The following is an 18,864-nucleotide window of genomic DNA, read 5'->3' as shown; positions in this document are numbered from 1 at the left end:
CCCATTCGTTGGTCAAATCCAAGCAAATGTTCCACAGTGGTCCCACGAATTCCGCAACAGAATTCCATTTTTCAATCGACCCAAAGTGAAATTCTACGAACAACACATACTACTCGCGTGCCTCCCGATCAGTAGTATCACCGTTACACCAGTACCTCACTAGCCAAATGACAAGCAAACAGGAAGTGGGGGCATGAGTGACACAGATTGCAACAGAAGCCCTACTCTGGTCCTCCAGGCAATGTAACCGGACTTAGTATAGACCAAGCCAAGGGACTGTTCAAATGCACCTCATAAATATGCACTTGTCATTTCTCTATTGGACCTATGTTCGTGTTCTTAAATACATTCCGAGGATGATATTTGTGTTATTAAATGGATGGATAAGCGACAACCCTGGGGGATGTCCTAAATAACCGTTGTCTATGAACAGATATTGAGACTGGTGTCATCCCAGTGTGGATTCCGGTCCACACCGGAAATGAGCAAAAATAAGAACGTCATTGTACAGTAATCTCTCAAAAAATGGAAAGAAACTGGCAGACAGTTTCAAATTTAGTTCTTCTGACCTTTTCCCCGTGGTCTATTTGATTTTATTTGATTTTATTGCGCTTTCCGATATATTCCTTTGTTTAAGGATGAATTGTGCCGATTGAAGTCTCCCCCATGTTGTGGCATGAACGTAATGAGATTGATACGCCAGTGTATAAAGTGTGTGCTTTCGGGAGGCTCTCAGCTCAGTTATCTTCCGGCACATTGGCTAAGATAAGATCAAAAAGCTTCTTCTTATTGGTGTATGATAGTGGCCCTTCAGTCAATATTTTGAATAAGACCCACTCCTAAAGGATCCAGGAAAGCATGCTCCGCGTAAAGTGAAGCTGGCAGATATACGTGGTTTAAGGTTTGTGAAGAAAGTTTGAAAGTTTTAGATGACCTATTAGAACCAGCAGTCATTGACATGGTTTGATTAATTTTGAGGGAAAGAAGAGAAAGAATACGTCAGTTTGCCCAGTGAAACAAGACAATGGTAGGTGCAAAACTGCGCCTTAAGGCACAACGCACAGTAATCCAATGCCGGTGACATCAACCACCATAAAAAGATACTTCCAAGGTGACCCATGTGGAGGTGACGTGACTGGCTTTAGGTATGGCCTTAAGATTTTCTCCCCATTCATCTTTTTGGGATTTAGTCACGAACGAATCGGTGCGCCATTTTCGTTTCCTGTCAAACCTAACTTGTGCGCTCGACAGCCTTAAGCTTCTGTTACAATCATTTAACTTCTGTTGTGCATGACTTTAGCGGAGAAATAGGACTTAATACTCGGCAGAAACCTCCCGTTTAGGCGCCGCAGATGACTGTAAAGTTTTGCGTTAAGGCGGTTTGTCAGATCCACAATTCATGGGGAAGGATAGAGGTGTAAACCGAAGGCGACCGGCAGAACTTAGGAACAGGACGCACAAGTGTGTGATCATTGAGAAAGTGTCTTCTAAATGCACATTCAACATACATTTCGGATTATTTCTTGTTTCTGAAAGAACGCTGGTATTTTTGGCTTTTGTTAACCGCCGTATTTCACGTGTGAAAACACACGAACGGGCAAGAGAAATATATGCAGGCTCGACTGAGCACACCTGATGAAAAGTTGAACAAGCCGGGTAGCGGTATCAAGTGTGCTTAGCAATGTTCGCTGAAGTTCTGTAAGAGTCGCTTTGAAGGCCTACACGTCCCCCAGACTGAGCTACTTTGAGCACCGGGTGGCGGTGAGCAAAATAATGGTAGAAGAAATCGCCAAACAAGCATGTTCTGATGAGGTTGATGGTACTCCATATGGGTGGTTGGTGGGCCGGATTCAAGTGAATCGTGTTAAAATAGGCGGAAACAACGAAGTCAACGAAGGTTAGCTGGGTTTAGTTGAACTAAATCGTCCCGCAATTCCCGTCTTTCAGTTAAGTATTGTGCCTGTTGGTGCTGTACATTAGAGTGCTTTTGTCATGCTGGATGCCGAGGGTATGCAACGCACCCGTAACTTATTCCGACATGGGCGTTTGCGGTGATCGATTTTCAGCGGGTGGCCGGAGGTCTCGGATCTTGCTTGGATGACAGTAACCGCATGGCTGCCGATTTCCGGGCAGGAAGCTTCCGCGTAGATGTTATGGACTCTTGTCTTATACGAACCCTGTTTGGCTGCGTTAGTGGTCCAGTTGTACCACATTTCCAGTGCCCAGGAGAAGTGGAAGGAGGTTTTCCATTTTGACGAAGTAGTAGGACAAACGGACTAAAGCAGAATTCCTCGGAACCATTAGCGCCAGTTTGGTAGGCTGCCACCAGCTTCTTATGAAAAAATAACGTCGCGGTAGTAGAGATGAATAGAGAAGGTTCAAACTGCGGGCACCGATCTTCCCCCATGTTGGACAGTAATCTAGGTTTGCAGATCACTGTCCAGTGAAAAGCAAAGCTCTGGTTGCAGTCGCGGCTTTGGGGATGAGCGCAACATCTGTGCGGCAAATAGAACGATTTTCCACGAAGAGACTAGACCTTACGGTAGCGTGGCGTTTTGTGCACCTCATCGACCCATTGAGCTATAGTGGAGTGTCCCTGCGACTCCCAGTCTCTCCCGAGGGGGAGGTCCATGGCTAGAGTTCTGACAAGCGCAGTCTCCTGGTCATTCAGGTTGTGAGTTGGAACACTTTGCGACCTGTCCTGTAGAAATAGCAAGGTATTTGTATTTCCCACAAAACACCGCTGCCCTGCAGTCAGGCTTTTGAACCAAAAGCTTTGATTGAGAGCCCTAATCGTTCTTCTGTCTAGTAGTGAGTGAACCGACAGTATCCCGGCCCCCGCATAACCCTGGCAATCACAACTGACAATACGGCAGTGAGGCATCGGTATTGAACACTGACGTCTGCTATCGATGCCCCGCATAACCCTGGCAATCACAACTGACAATACGGCAGTGAGGCATCGGTATTGAACACTGACGTCGTGCTATCGATGGTGAAGGAGAAACGGAACAATGTACATACATCAATAGATGAGCTCACGTTTTCGGCGACGGCATGAGTTTAACGACATTCACGTGGATGTGTCTTTGCTATACATCGGGCGACCGAAACGTGTGAAGGGCTAGAGTGCTTGCGGGTTAGGAAACCCTTTGTCAATGCACCAAAGTCATGGAATAGTGCCGGAGCAAACAAGACTCTGGGTGATAAACCAGAAGGATTCCCGGGAATGACGCTCCGCAAGGCCCAAAAGCTGTGCCGCAAGCTTCTTGGTATCATCGGGCACAAGGTTACCAGCGACAGTCACAGAGGAGATCGCATTCATTGTTTGTAAGGGGCATGATCTGCGTGCACGAGGACTTGGACGCCCGGGTTTCTTCAACCAACGCATCGTCACGTTGGAATTGCAACAGCTGCCTCCGATTAGGTTGTAATTTGAACAATGTCGGTACAGATGCGTGACGAGGCATTCACGAAAGAAACGGCGGTGCTGAAAGTACGCACGGTGTCGTCAATGAGCGTTGAGCTGAGTCCAGAATTTTGATGTCCCTGAAGGTCGTTCGTTGTCACTTAAAAAAGGGCGGATGAGAGCGTAGGGCTCGCAGTCGGTTAATGTCGTGACTATCATGCACTCGGCAGCATAGAAGATGGTGCGGCCTTTGACTAGCAAAAGGTTTTTATTCCATGTGAATATTACGTTCTGTCAAGATGGCGACAAGTTGACGAATATGTGTGTAGTATTATTTATTTGCATTTAGAAGACACCAAGAAAATGATCCTAGCGGAAATCATGCGTTTATATGGCGCAAAAGGGAAAACTCGCCTGAAGGTACGGTCGAACAGTCAACGGCGATTCTCACTGAGGCGGATGGTTTTGGCTACTTAGTGCTGTAGATTGGTCGGTGGCTTCCCTGATTGCCCCGACGGCTAGCAAAGCAGGGTACACAGTCTCCACCTCTTTCGAAAAGAACAAGCTAGCGATTGCACGGCCTTGGGCAGCTAGGTATAAGCCGAATGCGATGGTCTACAGAGTTGAGGATATGGGTCGAATTAGTTGGCGGGCTGGGTACATCAAATGACCGAGGAAAAATTGTCAGCTTGGCTCATTTTATCATTTGGCGGAGTCTGGATAGATGCCTCGCTGTTGTCAACATTTTAAGATGAGGCGCAATTGCACAGGTCACTGTAAGCGGTAGATACAGGCAATCAGGCCTTCGAATAAGTCCGAAAGGGCCAAATTTTTTGTTCGCGGCTTCCTCGCAGCGTCTCGAGTTGTGATTGGTATCTGGAGTATGAGCCAATTTTATCGGGCTGGAGATTTCGGTCGTTACCAAAGTCTATGTAGAGACTTAGTTGGCTGAGATCAGGTAACGAACTGTCAAGTTCTTCTTGGGGACAACGTTTAGGGGCGATGACTGAGATCTTTTGAACTGAGGGCGACATTGGCCTATAATAGCTGCAGGAACCGGGTGCGTGAGTTATTTCTGAACAAGACGTTCTCCACACGCATATACTGAAGGACATCAAGTGAGGTGAACGTGCCGCTGGCGTGGTGTGACCGCGGAAACTGTTGAACAGTTCCGCGTACTGTCGGCCAGTGAGATTGATCTGCAGCACCAAACGGCAAACTTCCCGGTGCGGAACAAGGGGGCGGCATGTGATTTGTTGGTGAATGCAATCCAGCACAGCTCCTAGGATGGTATCACTGAGCGACTGCGTGAGATTTCACGGTACTTAGGTGAGAAACGTACCGGAAGTTTGTTGACGGAGGTACTTCAGCTCCGCCACCAAAGTCTCCATCACCTCACACTCTCCAACCCTCAGCAGTCACTCGGAGCTAAAATTGAAGTAGTGTTGTGCCGGAAATGGTAAGCCAAGTTTTGTTCAACATTGTCAGTTCCAATAAGCCCAAAATTATACACAGTTGTTTCAGCAGCTTCTAGGCGCTGAGCCGCATGTTATTCATATGGCACAATCAGGAATGCTTGTCTCTGGGGAAGTGACTCCAAGAAAATTGTACGATGTGTCACACAGATAGTTCTCTGGAGAGGGAGTGACTTCTGTGACTGCCTTTGGCAGTGAACTCACCGGGAGATACTAATGATCGGGAGACTGATCACTCCGAGGGGGACAAAGATTCCAGGTACAATAGCCATGTTCTAGGTCTGCCTGACCAATAAGTGCGACTCTGTGGGGTAGCTGTGCTCGCACTCGCGTTATAGATGGAGACCATCAAGACGTCGACCTGCTAACTTCACCTCCAGATATATTAAATGATAAGCAAATGATACAGGTAATGTGGAAAGGTAGAGTGAGTAATGAGAACACAACGAACGCATAAGTTTGGAGGGGAATCCACCATAACATCTTCTTCCCCAATTCAATAGATATATGTTCAGAATGATTGATCCATGGGGTGTATTTCTTAATAGATGTGTGAATATACATCAGGTCGAGTAAAGCCGTTGAACTTCAAGAACAACTTCCATCTGGGAAGCTTGGGCGAAAGCCTCGATCCTGTGTGGCAAACCGTCGATACCCTTTACAGACGTCTGCACCAATGAGCGTTCAGTAAGCGTGACTCACTTGTTTGTGCACTCGCGCCAAACGGTGGCTCCTCACTGTTATCCATGGTCCTGGACATTGATTTGTTCCGTTTGGAAAAGGGAGGCGACCCTGAGCGCATAAGAGATAATGAACGAAAACGTTTCCGAGGTGTTGATCGTGTTAACAGAGTCGTTGAAGCTGATGAAAAGTGGCGCAAAGGTGTGCATAGTGTTGATTTCTGATAGCCTTGCAGCCCGATTCCGGGGCGACACGCTGAATAAAGTTAAAAACCTGTGTAGCAAAGCGATAGCCAAAAAGTACAAGGTACGACTCAAGTTAAAAGTTCACTTGTGCAGCTAAAAGATACGCAAAATGCATCTCCGCCAGGACTATACGATCGGCTGTCAACTGACCCAGAGTCGGTTACGGATGAGAACATTTATGTATGGCTGAGCTTTCTCATTTATCGTTTCTAGCCTCTATCCATTGATGACCTCAAGAGACTATCCGCCTTCATCGACGATGAAATCAAAGTGAACAACGAGTATGTTGTGATGCTTGAGCGTACTCGCAATGGATTACTTTATGAGGTGGCAAATTTGCTTCATCCCGAGGTTCCTGTCAGCGATAACGAAGTGAGTATCAAGTATCACTTCTCGAACCGTTTGTACTTGTGCTCAAGCTGAAGACGTTCTTCGTAGAATCTGTTGTTTGTTGTTGCGAATTAACCCGTCGATAAAAGTCACTTCAGATTGTCGTAGAATCCAGTATCAACCATCAGTTGTTCTTCAGTGGTACTGGTTTCAAATGGTGTGGGCATCGTGGGCACCAGTGCTGCTGCTAAGCTGTTGATCACGAGGCCCGTTTCTTGAATGCTGATCGTTCGGTAGTGCATACGACTCAGATCCTGCTCCCTTCCGGTGTGGGTTTTCATAGAATTTCCCTGGTAAACCTAGGGAACCAGCCTTCATCTGGTAGTAGAAGCGCTTCTTCACCCGTCGTTTGAAATAATTGTGAAGACCCGTTTACTGCGTAGCAAGTGACTGGTAACCAGGAGCGAAAACCATATCTATGCACCACACTGAAACTCTTCTGGTGGAGTTATTGGGCGTGCAGGCGGAAACCGCTGAAGTTCAGGGCATTCACTGTCACCCGTTATGTAGGACACCAGCCCATCAATCTCGGCACAATCAGGCGGTTCGCTGGACGTCAGCTACAAGAAGTGGAAGCGGAAACGGAAGAGGTTCGTACAGTTAGGAATGCACAGAAGCTGTTTTAGATGATAAAAATGTCTTCCCAGGAGCTAGTCTGTTAGTGAGTCAGCTAGAAGTATTGGAAATCTTGTGTAGTGAAAGCCAGCGCTTATATTGCCAGACGAAGTATTCCTTGTAATACTACATGTCCTCCCTTATTTCACTTGTCGTTTCCTGTTTTCAACCAGCTCATTCTTACAGCAGGCTTCTGGCTATGGGTTTTCCCTTCACCCATAAGCCAGTCTATTAGTCTATCAGACCCTTCTAATTACCTTTCATAGGGTGCGCTTAACTCGGGTCGTATCTTTTTAAATTCAGATCCCTGAAGTGCCAATATCTTCCTGCGTTTAAGTCCTATTGGGTTTCCGGACCATCGTGAGAGTCTTCCAGCGCTACATGAAGACGTTGATAGGTCTTTGTATTCCGCCTTACATTGTTTCTGTGAACCTATTTGGAAACGTAATAGAATTACAGACCACTGAAACAAATAAGTCACCACATCTTTATTCGGAGCAGTTCACCACTGCTGTTTCAATAACGGAAACACAAGCCGTATATCCGTGGCAACACGTCCACGTTCTTCGTTAAGCCAGCGATGTCTACCCCCTATATGTGAGGCGTAAATGCGAGACAACCAAGTAAGAGTAGAAACAGGGAATGCATTCGTCACGCCACGTCAAATACTTGGGCAGTGCCATACTTCGGCAAAGAATGGCGGTCTTTCTCAACTTTAAAATAGCCATCGACCCCTTAGGTCAGCTGCTCTGCATACCTCTGACCTTGGAGGAATTCTCTCGAAGTCTAAATATTCTCCGTGCGTTCTACTCCCGCACTTCTGGTTGTATAGGGGTTTACTTCAAGCCGTCCGAAACTTCCCACAACCATAGCTGTTCACTAAGACTACCTTCTATATCCGTCTTTCTGCCCAGTTTTGTTATTCGTATCATCAAAGAAGGGATATTTCAAGGGAACAAGAATGTTGGCGCCAAACTCCCAATTCTGGGAAACAGTGATAGACTTAGGCTGTATGAATGACATCGTCCTGTTATTTGACAGTCGTCAGTCCGTAATCTACCCCAAATAGAGTTTCGGAAGTAGCTGTTTGCTTTGCCTTGCATTTTGCATCTGCAGGGTGCATAGTGTTATCGTGGAATTTCCCTTCTTCGAAGCGTCAAACAGACGAATTTGTTTGTTTAGTGGTTTACTTGTCTGGGAAGATGTGTAAGTCGCGATTCTGCTGTGACAGAGTGGGTCAGTGAACTCAACACTAAGGCGCTAGCAATATTTGTGACCACCATAATCATTGTTAGCTGTAATAATTGCGTACTCGTCGTACAGTGGTTGTAGCTGCTGCAGTCTCGTTGACCGATGGTTTTGGGTGGGGGGGGGCATACGTCACTTGTGATAGCATAGGCGAATTCAGCTGGAGTGGAAGAGCCCTGTGTCCAAGGCAATTTTGAGAACAGTCGTTCTGTGGTTGTAGAACTTCAGACTTTTGATCGTCGATACCTTCGCAGCGTGGCAGACAGTAAGCAACTGCAGTACGTTTACAGTAAGGTGTCGCATAATCGAGTAAAGGCTATTCTTACTACTGATGTGTTGCTCTCAATGGTGATGGGTGGTCACATAGCACCTGTCAGCAGCGGGCCAGTCACTAACCAAATCACATCGCCATCAGCTACCGACATAGTGAATCAATCTTTGACTGTCACTTATTTTTAAAAACTTTTATGGATTCTGGTCACATAGTCGCTGTTCTTTTTTTCGAGGCTACTTAAGAGATGTACACATCGCATCACCGTGGGAGAGGGATTTGTGAGACTCAAGCTGGGTTTCTTCTTGGTCGAGGATGCATCGACCGTATCTCTAGCTTGAGACGAATTCTCCTTCAGATGTCCCACATTAGCCATTTTTTTAAAATTTTAAATCTGATTTTGCTTCCACCGATCACCAAAAACTTTGACTGTGTGGAGATCAAAGGTATCTCTTCCAAATCGATATCCTTTATAAGGTCACTGTGTGCGAACTCCTGTGGACGCATATGAGTATATGGGAAGCTTTCGTCTGAGTTCACCACGTCCAGTTGTATAAGACAAGACTGTCCCATCTCACCTTTCCTCTTCAACTTTGTTATTGATACTCTCCGTAAAATGTCTCTGTCTGCCTCTGAAACCAAGGCAGTCAAAATGCTCCCGTGGCTTTCGATCACAGACGGCATTGGTCTCCTCGGTTCAGATACTTCCAAAATGCAGGCGGTTTTGCATAACCTAAATTTTGGCATGCGCCTCACACCTGCTAAGCGTAAAATACTGCTACAAGACTTGGTGGGATCAAGCACACACCTCGTGCTTTTTGCATGCAAGCAAATCGACGTGGTAGATAAATTTGTTTACCTGGGCAGCTCTGTAGGTTCCGGTGAACTTCCTGGAGATGAGATCATTCCCGGAATAGGAAAGGCCAGGGTAGATTTTGTCAACCTCCGACACCTATGGCACCGACTTGATGTAAGTTTATCTATCAGGGGTAGAGTTTACACTACGGTAGTGTGATCCATATTGCTTCATGGGTCAAAAACGTGGCCCCTACACACAGAGGGTGTCTCCCGATCGTTGGTCGGGTCTGGTGGGAATATCGGGTTAGCAATTCGGAGGTACGCCAGATTATCTTAGGAAGGAGGAACTCTCCCGCAATGGATGAATTACTCACGCTTCATAAGTTACGCTGGTTAGGACATGTACTCCGCATTCCAAAAGACTGTCTGCCTCGCAGAGCTCATTTTGCCCAGCCCTGTGCTGAGTGAAAGCGACCGAGAGGTGGACACTGTATGACCTGGCGACGGATTATGAAAACGCTAACCAATAAAGATGTAATACACTATTCGTATGGTTGCTGAAAATTCTTCGACAATCCTCGACCTGTTTCGCCCTTCTTGGGGCTCATCGGATAGGCGCGGTCCCCGAGTTCCCGTCAACCTTATACTCTACTTGAAACGACATGGCCCAAGTGGTTAGAGCGCAAATTTACTGAGCGGAAGGTTCGTGGTTCGACCTCGACCTCTGCCTCTCGACTTCCCCTGTCTAAGCTTGGGCAACCTGGCAATATCCCAGCCCTCGTGCTTCCTTCGGATGGCATGGCAGCTAGGCACCAGAAGGGTGCTACAGCTGAACGCTTCCTACTTGAAACCAAATCGCACGGACTTGGCGAAATACACTCATTTGCAAACAAATTTGGCTTTACAAGATACTCCCCTTGAACCAATAAACTTGGTCGGGTCGGCACCTGCCGCCTCCCTAGATCAGGACCCCGGGACTCAACCCATCAATGGTTAAGGCCATTGGCAGAAATGGCCCAATCGCGTAGTCAATGGCGCTCATGCATCAAAGATATCGCCTTCAGTGTGTAACTACCCAGTTTCCGAACTAACCGGATGTTACATCACCTCCGAAGCTTGGCTGTATGTCCCACGCTGTCCCGTTTTTTGGTAGTCGAAACTGTAGCAGCTGGAACCAGGGTTCTTGTGGTACGCGGTTTATGGCTGATAAAATAAATTGGGCACCTTGCATAACAGTTTGGAGTTTCAGAGTCATTGAAGTCAGACACATTTGGGCTTCCAACTGACCCACCGTTGGATGTCTGTGTACACTGGAGCGCGATATCCACATTTTCGCACATTGGTGGAGATTTCGTCAGTGTCACAGTACAGCGAGCTTTGCTGAGGCACTGGGTATCAATAAATTGATGGCATTCTCCGAATCGCGGGAAAATGTTCCCACCAGCGCCTAATATGACGTAGCTCGGCGGTTTGTCCGATGTTAAGTGTAATTTGACCGAGAAGCCCAGTGGATACAGGTCATTCGGCAAGTAGGTGAGAAGTTTATTGAGCGCTCAGGGTATCCCAGTTAATACATACCACAAGTTACAGTATATTCCATGTGGATGAGCCCAAACTTACTTGAAATACTACCCTTTCGTTGGTTGAGCACTTCAAACAGTACTTCCTGTGTCACTTTGATGCCTTCCGGTCGAATTCTTGGCCTACATTAGAATTGGAATTACACCGCACATTATATGTCATCATCGTTATTGATGGCAACACTGGATCAGCGCCTTAGAACCATGTTATTTTACTTGGATAAATATAACGAAAAGGAAAATTCGGACAGATAGGGGACCAAGGCTTAGCGTACCACAGATATCCGAGGTGCCTGTACATCTAACACGGTCGGGTAATTTGGATAAAAACCGACGGCATGAACGCCATTGACGTCGATCAATAACCATGTCGTGTCTCCAGTCAAGCACAGTGAAGGTCACATAGAGCCCGTACTGGTGAACAAGCAGCATCAACAGCATCTAAGCTTTTGATAATATGATTCCCCTCTGTTATGTCAATTTCTGTTCGCCTTTAGGTTTCCGCCACTCCGACTTAGGTACGGAAAACAGCAGTGTTGTCGGCAGATGGTAACTCGGCATGGCCCAATCACCTTAATTTCCAGTGTCGGATGCATTTTTTGCGTGAGGTATCTTCTGGCTCATCAACAACACGTCTCCTGGTCAACTCATTTCCACTTCTTTGATTCCAGCCGACTTAAGCTATAATCATGTGGCATCGATGGTCAAAGATGTGAAGATGTCTCCTATCTTCCGGTCAATTTCGGCAGCCGTGCAACAATACAGCTCACACTGTAGTCTGAAATGTACGTGTCGTGAGACCCAGCGACACGCTCTTTTAACACCAAAAGTGGAGCAAATTGGCGATCGCAATTCGGGTCTTTGGGATTCGTGCGTTGACTTCGTCTACCACATTGCCGTCAGAACTAATGCAACTTCGGAGATACGTATGGTTTTCCACAACTTCCAGTGTCACTCTGAACTATTAGGGGCATGTTCAAAAACTGCGTCCTGCAGCAGGGATTTGCACTTCGTGAGCGCGAAGCACTTCGAAAAGACTGGATGACATTTTTCAGCTTTTCAAGTAACACTTGCGCTTCCTGCTGTTCTTCATGAATGATAACAACGTCGTCTGCGTATTGCAGATCAACAAGGTTCTCAGAACAACTCTCGGTCTCGGACGTTTGTCATAACGCATCTGGCAAGCGCAACTGAGTCCTCAGTCGGAATGGAATCCTAACCCAATTGTTCAAAGGTCGGGGCAAAGTTCTCACTCAGCATTAGCCCATCTAATTTGCCTCTGTTTTGGACAAGGAGGCTCCCCCAGTCAATGAGTAAATTGTCATTTTCAAGAAAGGTCCGATTGTGATTGTGACGTTCACAGGGAATCAGCTTGTCTCCCGTCATAACAAGACTGTTAATGTCACCTATTAATCGTATAACGTTGATCCACGAGGTACAAAATCATGAGCAGCAGCCGGAATTTCGACCTGATAGTGATTTCGTTGTAGATCTTAACACTTAATCAGGTGCCCGAACAGTACATTTATAATTGACCCACAATCTTGGTATTCCTTGGTATTCTTTACTCTGTTGACCAAGAGTACCCCGGTAGTCTATAAATACAATATGTTCCCTGTATTCTCAGAGTTTACTATTATTATTATTATTATTATTAAAACCACAGCGTTGGTGTTCGAACACATGTTATTCGCTGTTGTACAACCATAAGTTATTTGGGAGCCTTATTGCGAAGAGAAGAATAAAAGTGTTTGGCGAAGTGACTTAATGCCGGCCTAACACAATCATTCCGAGGTGTCCACACCTCCAGTCACTCATTCGGACAATCTGGGTGGAAACTGACAACATGAACACCATTGAGATTGATTACCAGCCATATCTTGCAGCGTTTTCAACTAGACACGTCATCGTCATCACCAACATCACTGCTGACACTGATGCTTCACTGACGCACAACCACAATAATCAATTATATTCAAAGCTCGATCAGCCACCCGGTGAAGATCAGCATCATCGTCATGTATAAGAACCGCGTACTTGCCACACAATGGTTTTAGCTGCCGCAATTTCGTTCTATGATGACATAGGGAGATGGGGTAGGTAGCTGCGCGTTGGAGGCGGTAGTAGATATAATTCACGCGCAAATACAGTGTTGTCAGTGAACTTTCAGTTGGGGAGATTGGGAGGGGGCTTTGAATTTAATGCAATCGCTTGGATGCACCAGCGCCATAGATGGCGCGACTGGGCCATGTCTGACAATATCTCTAACACTCGATGTGTCCCGTATCCGGGACTATGGCTTTCATGCTTCTCTGCCAAGTCATTGTTTGATTTCTCTTGACTCGTTTCCACGGAATCTAGCAAGATACTCACAGTACTAACGTCACACATATCGATGTACCGCCATTTCTTACAATATCTTCAGTTAAACGCAAGATGGGTCACGGGAACACCATCATTTGTCAAGTCATACGTTGTCCACCTTGCGGTTCGCACTATTCCGAAGGAGGTATGAAGAACAACACGACTAGGTAGACAGTGTTTATGCATTTGTCGCACATGCTCAAGCAACCGCAGGTGATGGTGTTGGATGTTTCCCGCGATCGAAGTACCTGCTGCACAACCCAAGACTCGTTTTGTTATTACCTCATGGATTTCCTGACGAAACAACGCCTCTGATGCATGGGTGGTCAAAGACCTGCAGACGCCTTACATCATCTGTCCACACAGGCCATATCTCGCAACCACACAATAATACGGCGCTTGGTGTATTCTGGTACACTCGACCTTTGAGCTCCCTTTATTTGCAACAAATGACGCGAATTACCATGATTCGGACCTTGGAAATTCCCCCCTGATTTCATCAGAAACACTTCCGTCAGAGCTTATACACCTACCGAAGTATGTAAACTTCTCCACAACCTACAGTGCTTCTGGTTGAATTGTAAGGAGTATGTTCAGAGACTGCGCGTTCTGAGGCATGACTTTGCACCTTGGAGGTTCAAGATGCATACCGAAAGATAGTATAATTTCAGTCAGTTTATTCAACATGTCTTGTGCTTCTCCTTCGTTCTCAAACTTTAGGGTGATGTATAAGTATGGTGGTTGTGCGTAGGGTGGTTTACTGCCAGGGCTGTCAGACCTGGACAGGAAGACGATTAGGATCCTCGGCCAAAGCGTTTCGCTCACGAGCCTGATCGGAAGGCCAGTGCGTTTGTTCGGAAACGCAAGTGCGTTACCATTTTCAACGAACAAGTCGCCACATATGTTCCAGTTCCCAATCGGGAGGGCTAGGAGACTGTTGGTCGGACGGCGGACCATTGACCAACCTTTTATGAGAGCCTCTGAGTTTCGCACGGACACCCTCCAGTATGAGGCTCAGTGGGTCGCGTAGGCACACAAACCGTCGCGCCACGATAACATTCGCTCTATTCTTGAAATAGGTGATTCTCCTTCTTGAGACAGCTCACCGTTTAAGCCACCAGTTTACGGATCGGGAGGTGGTTCGAACCCAACTTCGGCATCCTGACTGCTCCTATCTAGGCTTGGGAAACCTGGTGGTATCCCAGCCCTCGCGTCTCTTTCTTTTGGCATGGCAGCAAGGTACCGAAAGGGTTCTACAGCTGAATGATTTAGCGAGGGGTTATGTCTCGTGTGCTCCTTTTCCGTTATATATGTGATGTTTACTCGAGAACGATTTATGAAAGTTTTTACCAAGAATCTCAGTGTCGTTGTTTAGTGTCATACTCCCAGATGGGGGTTTCATAACGACACATGATCATCTTCTAGCACCGATAGACGACTGTCTCATGTATGCAATTGCACTTGTCCAATGAAGCTACGGTCTTCGAAGTGCAACTGTAACAACCGTCAAAGCACTTCATCGCTTAGTCAGCGCTACCCATAGTGGACTTGGCAGGCCCTAACCTTTAGTGCATAAGGGTGTTCCACTATGAATGACGTTCGTAGTCAGAACTGAGTTGTAGTAAATCTAGGTGCCGGAGGATTGTACATAATGGGTCAACATCAAACTTACTTGTTGCCCCAAAGGATATGGTATCCCCAATTCGAATGTCACTACAGGTGAAGGGTAGGAAAGTTCCGTTATCGGTACTTCTCCGCCACCAAAAAACCTTTACTTTTGGTTTGCCTAATTAAGCCAGTTTGCCGCAAATGAATTTGCTCCCTAATAATCATGAATGTACTTACTTTAGTTGCAGTTACTGTGCAGTTATTGTCCAGTATGTCCCATGTAGAACCTAGGTTGATTACGTGAAACGTAATCATGCATGTTATCCAAACCCCAGGCATCCCCGATCGAGGCTATTCTGATCAATAAAAAAGCTACTATTTCCATATAATCTGCACTTCCACTTGGGATATGTCGGAAATATTCTTAATTTTGAGGTAATTTTTTGTGCAACTTTTTTTCCTTAGCCATTCACTTCTGCTCAAGTTTGACACCGATTTGCTTGATTGTTTTTCTCCGTCTTTTGTCATCCATCATAGGACGATAATCTTGTAATCCGCACATTTGGGAACAGTGACTTCCGGAAACAGTACTCTCATGTGGACCTGGTCGTTATGGTTGATGGTTTCGAAGGCGAACGTGGTGCCTCGGTTGCTGGTGGTCGTGGCTATTTCCTCAAGGTATCTCTTTTTATGGATGTCGCATGTTTTCTTCACAGTTGCGGTCGGTCGGTGGTTGTGATCCACGATCGCTTTACTGTAATATAATCCGTTTACACTAAGTGTTTCTTCAGCAACAGGTGAGGTTGACTTTGTCGTAAAGCCATCCATCTACTGAGGCTTCCAGGTGGTACTATGTACCGGTATCTTGCATGACACTATTAGTCCTCGTGATGATGATTCGTCACCTCAGACTTGACTCCACCTGTACCATGCATTCATACACTGTTTAGAATTGGACTTTTTCACGCGAACTTTGAGCCCGGCTGTATTCGGCGCCACAGTATGGATTACTTTGTTGTTCACAAAGGATAGCTCGACCATAGACACCATTTGTTCTGGAGTGCCCGGAGCAACTTCGGGAAGACTGAGGCACTGGCATATGAACACCATTATCCACACTGATGCGCCGCTTCCGTACAAACACAATACACTTGAGAGCTTTATTTTGGATGAAAGAGTAACAGTGGATCAGGAAGAGACTTCATGCTATCCTGCCACAGTCATTCCGAGGTGCCCACACCTCCAGACACTCATTCAGGCAGTCTAGACAGAAATGATTGAGACTGATTACCATCCATAGCTTGCAGCGTGTCCAACCAGATACAACAAAGGTCATGTGGACCCCATCCTGGTGGGCGGGTCTCACCGACAGTACCCAAATTCCTCTCAGTTGATTTCGTTTCCCTCTACCCGGTTAATGGTTGACCATCACTCTGTTTACGCTGATTTGAATTGGGCACGGAAAACAGCACTTTTGGGCAAACGTCAGTTCGGTAAGCGCACTACATGGGCTGACCATCGGACAAGCCCACGTTGCACAACCCAACACTCCTTTTCTAATTGCCTCGTCGTGGATTCACCAACACCAGCCCGCACGTGCTATGGTTTTGAGACAACGCTTATTAAAGACCTGAAGATGTCTCATTCCGGCTGCCCGCAGAGGCTGTTTCTCACAAACATACAACAAAACAACCTGTACGTTATCCTGATACACACGCCAGCACCTGATACACGCCACCATAAATGTCTCAAATGAGCACACTCGACACGAGACTTTGAGATTTGTGCATTGACTTTATCCGTTACACTCAGTCGGAGTTAATTCAACTTCCAGGTACGTAAAATGCTCCACAACTTTGAGTACCTCCACCTCCACCCCCTCTACCTGAATAGTGCAGCGTACAGTGACTGTATATCCAGGGACATGATCTTATACTTTGTGGATGCAGTTCACGTACCGAAGGACGGAATGACGGTTAGTTTATCTGAAACTTCCTGCGCCTTTTTCTCCTCTTCGAAGATGTCCTCTGCTTACTGCAGATCGACAGCTATTTGAACACCAAGGTTTTGGAGACTCTCCGGAATTCGTCTTGGCGTTTCGTCGGTTACGGTGTCTGATAGAATTGGAGGGAGTGGGCATCCTTGTCTGTTGCCACGGAAGCTTTTGGAGAGCTCCGCGTATAGTCACTCGCCTGCGATCCTGAGAATACGAAGAATGTATTATATTCAAGTGCTTCTGGGGTAATGTTTGCTGAGCACTCGTGTTACATAGAAAAAAACTAATTCTCTGAGTCAAATCCACCTTGGAAGCGTTGACCTAGGTCCTGGCGGTGTGTGGAGACTTCGCTCTCATCCATGAACAATGCCGATGGGAGGTTATCCGGACCAGGAGCGTTCGCTGGCGCTTGAAAGATTTGCAGTCATAAACCTCCGAAAACGTAGGGGGCTTCAGGCTCACCATCCAGGGTCAAAATTCAGTTCCATTTCCTTAGCCTTCCGTGTTAAACAGGCCTTACGATCTGTACCGTCTGTACTTGGGGGCGAGATGGACTAAGTTAGCGCAGATCAGATTTACTGACCAGAAGGTCCGTGGTTCGAACCCGAAGTCTACCTATCGACTTCCTCTGTCTAGGCTTGGGTAACCTGGCAGTATCCCAGCCCTCGTGCCTCCATGTGGCATGGCAGCCAGGCACCAGAAGGGTACTGCAGCTGAACGATTTTTTCGATTTTGTACGGTCTGTGCGCTAAGTTTAACTTGGTCTCTGACAGTTCGTCAGTCCAGATTATGCTCAGAAAGATTTCTATGAGATTCAAGCACTAAGTATCGTGGTTGTACGTGACCTGGGATACTCTCAGGGCGCCAAGACATGAACGGAAGGACAGTTAGAGTCCTCAGCGAAATCCTTTGCCTTATCAGCCTGGCCGCAAGATAGCGGTGTTTGGTGAGAAATGCCAGTGAATCACCGTTTTTATATGACAAGTTTACACGTGTTCCGATCCCCAAACTGGTGGGGCAGGAGACTTTGTTGGTCGGACTTCCGACTATTGACCAACCTCGTATGAGAGACTGCGTGTCGCAGCGATAATCCCCAGCATAGCGCTCAATAGTTCACGGAGACATACAAACCGTTATACCGGAGTAAGTTCCAGTCTACGTGACGGTTTTGTTTAGGTACTCATATGACCTTGGTGGAAGCATGGCGACAGGAGGCAACCAAATAATAGGGACACAGTAATGCTCGACTGACCCTTATAATAAGGTAGTGGGGAATTATTGCTTCTGTTGAACCTCGAACCTGCACAAAGTTTGACATTTTATGGATCAATAAACGAGAGACCCTTAACCGAACCCCCCCCCTGAACAACTTTGCAGTCTGTATATGCATTTCGAGTTCGCTTAACCGTACAAATGTGCTTACACTGTGGCCGGTTACACACATTTTTCACAGCATTATCTGGAGCACTCCAAACTAAAAAACAGTGTAGCTGAACGAAATGGTGATGGTGACTGTTTCAGGGCGGGGTTTTTGAAAATCGTTGTGTTGGTTTTAAGAGCAGTGGTCCCTCAGCACCACTTGCTTTGCACTGAGTTTTCCACTTCTAAACAGTTGTTTTGCGAAGGAATATCTAGCTGAAGCGATACAGCCGTATCCTCCATGTAGTTGTCATTAGTTTCGTAGTTTTCTCTGTACGGGTTGTTTATTGTTTTGGAAAAATAGTTTATTAGTGACCCGTCGTAACTCAATCGACTGTATTCCAAGTATCTTCTAAAACTTCGACTTCTCACCCGTTTCCAAGCAACTCCAAATTTTTTGGACTCATTGTCACTAAGTATGGCGTCAATTTTTGCTCCACTTTTGAGGTCAATGTAGCTACGTCTGGTTTTGTGCAAGATATCCTTTGCTGTCCAAACGTCAAGCTTCATAGTGCAAACGATACCTTTGCCTTGCAGGGGCCTCTAGTGTTTCTGGAGCAGGCCGTCATACAGTTAGCCCTAAAGATGCTACATGAGCGTGGGTTCACTCCACTGTACACACCATTCTTCATGTGCAAAGATGTTATGCAGGCAGTTGCACAGCTCAGTCAATTCGACGAGGAACTATACAAGGTATGTTTTTCCCAGCTATCCGCATGTTCCAGTTCAAATCTAGATATCGCCCATTCGGATTTTGCTAAAAGC

At 46.4% G+C, this 18,864-nt stretch overlaps 2 protein-coding genes across 2 annotated transcripts in view; one reads left to right on the top strand and one right to left on the bottom strand.

Annotated features, from left to right (window-relative positions):
- Positions 1-2,062: 2,062 nt before the first annotated feature.
- On the bottom strand, positions 2,063-2,407 carry T265_02837 (hypothetical protein; the record flags this gene model as incomplete). Its single annotated transcript, XM_009167181.1, has 1 exon — positions 2,063-2,407. The coding sequence occupies one exon, from the start codon at positions 2,405-2,407 to the stop codon at positions 2,063-2,065; it is 345 nt and encodes a 114-aa protein (XP_009165445.1).
- A 3,223-nt stretch (positions 2,408-5,630) lies between these two features.
- T265_02835 (hypothetical protein) overlaps positions 5,631-18,864 on the top strand; it is a gene marked incomplete at both ends in the record, with an annotated part of 22,738 nt that continues 9,504 nt past the window's right edge. The window contains 6 exons of the mRNA XM_009167179.1: positions 5,631-5,766; positions 5,801-5,871; positions 5,904-5,990; positions 6,024-6,182; positions 15,222-15,362; positions 18,637-18,792. Of these exons, the coding sequence (XP_009165443.1) occupies positions 5,631-5,766; positions 5,801-5,871; positions 5,904-5,990; positions 6,024-6,182; positions 15,222-15,362; positions 18,637-18,792 (750 nt within the window). The remainder of the gene's footprint in view (positions 5,767-5,800; positions 5,872-5,903; positions 5,991-6,023; positions 6,183-15,221; positions 15,363-18,636; positions 18,793-18,864) is intronic.

This window comes from Opisthorchis viverrini (assembly GCF_000715545.1).
Source record: "Opisthorchis viverrini unplaced genomic scaffold opera_v5_37, whole genome shotgun sequence".
Lineage (NCBI taxonomy): Eukaryota > Metazoa > Platyhelminthes > Trematoda > Opisthorchiida > Opisthorchiidae > Opisthorchis > Opisthorchis viverrini.
This window is presented reverse-complemented; position numbering and strand designations above follow the sequence as displayed.